Source organism: Apium graveolens, chromosome 2 (assembly GCF_009905375.1).
Source record: "Apium graveolens cultivar Ventura chromosome 2, ASM990537v1, whole genome shotgun sequence".
NCBI classification, from domain to species: Eukaryota; Viridiplantae; Streptophyta; class Magnoliopsida; order Apiales; family Apiaceae; genus Apium; species Apium graveolens.
The window spans coordinates 277,192,030-277,196,060 of NC_133648.1; the positions used below are offsets into that span (position 1 = coordinate 277,192,030).

At 31.1% G+C, this 4,031-nt stretch overlaps 1 protein-coding gene across 1 annotated transcript; it reads right to left on the reverse strand.

The window, feature by feature from the left end:
* Positions 1-322: 322 nt before the first annotated feature.
* Positions 323-943, reverse strand: LOC141701207 (uncharacterized). The gene has a single exon (XM_074504882.1). It carries the CDS (start codon positions 941-943, stop codon positions 323-325), a length of 621 nt encoding a protein of 206 aa, XP_074360983.1.
* Positions 944-4,031: the final 3,088 nt, after the last annotated feature.

A 4,031-nucleotide genomic window follows, 5' to 3' on the forward strand; every position in this document is an offset into this window, starting at 1 on the left:
AATCTGTAGCTTGTGAATTCTTTAACAGAGTCATGAGTTGAGAGTACATCTCTGATGTAATCCCGGAAGTATTTGAGACAGGTGCTATGGAGCCAGTAGAAATTTCTGCCTGTGCAGCCTGAGCAGTTCTCTTTGGTTTTGTGAATTTGAAGTCTGCTGGAAATCCATGTAGCTTATAACATTTGTCCACAGTGTGGCCAGTTTTCTTGCAATAGTTGCAAGTGAGATTGCTTCTTTTTGAGTCAAAACCAGGTTTCTTAGCAAACTGATGAACTGGTGGTTTGGAAGAATTCACATAAAGTGAAGCAGAATCAGCCATAAATTATACTCCAGAGTGAATCTCTCTCTGGGATTCTTCCTGAAGAAGTATGCTATAGACTTGACTGAGATTAGGCAATGGTGTTTTCATCAGAATAGAACCACGTATAGCAGTGTATGAATCATTCAAGCCCATAAGAAATTGAATTACTCGCTGATCTTGTTGAAATTTAGAAAGTTTGATGGATGCACCACATGTACAGCCACAAGAACATGCAGGAATAATAGCTAAAGAATCAACATCATCCCAAAGCACTTTCAGCTTGGTGAAGTAATCAGGAATATTACTATTTCCTTGAGAAATTTTAGATAACTCCTTGTGCAAAGCAAACAACTGAGTACCATTAGGAGAACCATAACGTTCTTCTAATTCTTGCCACATTTGATGAGCAGAATTAGAGAAAATCACACTACGACCAATAGATTTCGACAAAGATCCAAGTAGCCATGATATAACCATATCATTACACCTCGACCAGCTCTTAAAGGTAGGATCAGTTGCATTTGGTTTGAGTAACATTCCATCGATAAATCCTAACTTATTTCGAGCTGACAAAGCAATGATCATAGAGCGTTTCCAGTTACTAAAACCACTACCGTCAAACGGATCACTAATGAGCTTCATACCAGGATTATCCAAGAATTGAGAAATAGAGGATTATCTTGATCAAGAAGTGTTCTAGAACTAGTATCTGATGTGTTCGCAGAACCCGAAGCAGCCATGGCAAATATGTACTCGAAGCAGAACTCAAGATTCACATGTAACAAGTACTTGCTTAGATCAAATATGTATTGAAAGAACTAATCAATTCTGAAGATTTAATGAAGCAAATAAGCGAAGAAGATAAGCAGCGGAGATAGATGCAATTACTCAGTGTAAAATAACACACAAACAATACAGATTATATAAATCTGATAAACGAATCAAGAAGAGAAATAAAACCTAATCGAAGAGATTGATCGATTCGACGATCGACGAAGCACGTATCGATCGATGAGAAAACGTAACAGATTCAACCGAGATCGGAGATTTCTTACTTTGATTCGATGAGAAAATGTAACAGATTCAACCGAGATCGAAGATTTCTAGCTCTGATACCATGTTGTAATTGCAGATTCAATAAACTGTGGAACTTGTAGAGAGATGTAAAGTTGCAGAGAGATGCAAGAGAGAGTGAGAGAAAAATGAATATTACATTTCCTGATTAGAATGTGTGTTTTTGTACAACTAGATCATTCAACTTGCTACAAAGAAAGGAGCTGACTATATATACAATACACATCTGTAACTAACTAACAAACTATGGCGGGAAAACTAACAGCTGGAATATATAAAATAATTTACTTATCAAATTTTATTTATTACGTAATATGACCAACAGTTTCCGTGTTCTTGAGCTGAATAGTGTTTGGGAATATAAAACGAGGAACACAAAATATTCCGGGAAATATATATTCGTAAATAAATCCGTGAGGGGTGTTGCTACACTCCGGTAAATAAATTAATCGGCTACAATCTAAGAACAAAAAAGTTCTAACTTCTACAAAGATTTACAAATCAAAATCTATACAATGATCTAACTTTTGTTTGTACTAGGATTTAATTATCGTGTAACGTTTATAATGCCCCTCTGAATATACAAGAGTTAAACCGGGCATTATAACGTTACTCCGGTGAGAAGTTAAACGGATATACAATGAGTTTTAGCTTCTTTATATTTTATTTGCTTCTATTTTAGCAGCTCTCTTTTGTTGGAGAAGAAGATAAACAGTACAAGTTTGAATTGCATCTATTGTTGAGTGTAGTCTTTATATCAATAATGTGTGGCTGAGGGGAGAGAGAGATCAGTGAATATTCTTTTGTAACATGCAACTCACAAAAAATTAATTGACGTCTAATATTTGATTTAATAACTTGCGACTAATGAAACAAAAACAAATAGGTTAACTTTAACAACCTGCGACAGGTTGTTTGGTTTGTTTAATTACAACCTGCGAAGTGTTCTAAAAATCCCCGATTTTTAAAAAAATCCCCGATTAATCCCCTATTAATCCCTTACAAAGTATCCGACCGATTCGATCTTTGAAATCCGATTTATTTTTATGAATATTTCTTTATTGCAGTATATATAATTATTTATTAAAATTAAAATATTATATTAATTAAAAAATGAATAATTATAGAAATTATGATATAATAAATATATTTGTTAATAAATAACTAATATAATCATAAAAATATATTAAATATAATTTAATATTATAATTCATCCAATTTTTACTCTGATTAATCATTCCGATTAATCCCTGATTTTCAATTAATCCTAAATCGGTATCTCGACCGATCTTCCCCGATTCCCGATTTTTACAACACTGCCTGCGACTTACAAGATGTCACCAGGTTGCCCCGTTTTTTTTCATTTATTTTCCTTTTTCATTTCTTTTCCTTTTTGTTTTCTTTTTGTTTTTCTTTCTTTTTGTTTTTCTTTGTATTTTCTTTTCCTTTTTCATTTCTTTTCATTTCTCTTTCATTTTTTTTATTTCCCTTTTTATTTAAGTTTAAATTGTAACTAAATGGGAAAATGGGTTTTTTCGTCACCCAACTTATCGCGTTTTTAAGAATGTACCATTCAACTATTATTTTTCTTCTTTTACTCACTAATGTTAGGTTCGTATTTATTTTTAGTCACTAACGTTTGGTTCAGATTTGGTTATTAGCATTATGTCAATTTTTGGTAGCATTATTAAAATATAGTGGTAGTTTGTAATATTGTAATGACTGGATATATGTTTATATCTTTATATATGGTACTCCATATGTCCCCAAGACGTTTACCTTGCTGATGAGAGTTTGACAAGCATTTTAAGGCTCCTAAAAGATGTTGTTTCATGAATTATTTTTAATTTTTTTTCTTCTAAATGATAATTTACCATTTAAATTTTTATATACAAAAAAAAATCTTAAAAATAAGTTATAAAACTATGTTTGTAAGATAAATATCTTTTGAGAGTTGTTTGATTTAATACCAAATTCACATTATTACAACATTATTATATTTTTGTTTTTATATATATATACCTACTTCACAATTCTATTAGAATGAATGGGTTTATAGTTTTGATTTTGGGTCGGTAAGAGTTGCATGAAGTAGTTGGGATTAGTGATTTCATTGGGTTTTTGAAAGTGTCGTTTGGTAAAATATTGATATGTAAATTTTTAATTTTTTTTATAGGTAATTTATGATCAGTTTGTTAATTTATTTATATTGAATTTTTTATTTTTTTATTTCCCAATAATTTTAGTACTGAATGCGATGCCTCTTCCTAATAATTTTGGTTTTGAGCTTAGTACCCCACCTAAAAAGTAACAGACGTATATGAACTAATTTTATGCGTCTGTTTACAATGTATATACATCTGTTCTGACCAGATGTTTAAAATAATATGTGTTCTTCCTATAACATACGTATATAATTCAGATATTATACAACTCCTCCATATGCATCTAGCAAACTCAGACACATATAAGCTTTCTTATAAGACACATATGACACTTTTGGTACTAGTTATTACTATATCTTAATAATACTATAGAAAATTAACAAAATACTAATAATCAAATCTGAACCTAACGTTAGTGACTAAAAACAATCTGAACCTAACATTAGTGAGTGAAACAAAAAAAAACATTATAGTTAAGGGGTATGTTTCTA

Excerpts from the sequence above, each read along its gene's own strand:
- LOC141701207 (XM_074504882.1), bottom strand. The coding sequence starts at position 943 with ATGAAGCTCATTAGTGATCCGTTTGACGGTAGTGGTTTTAGTAACTGG.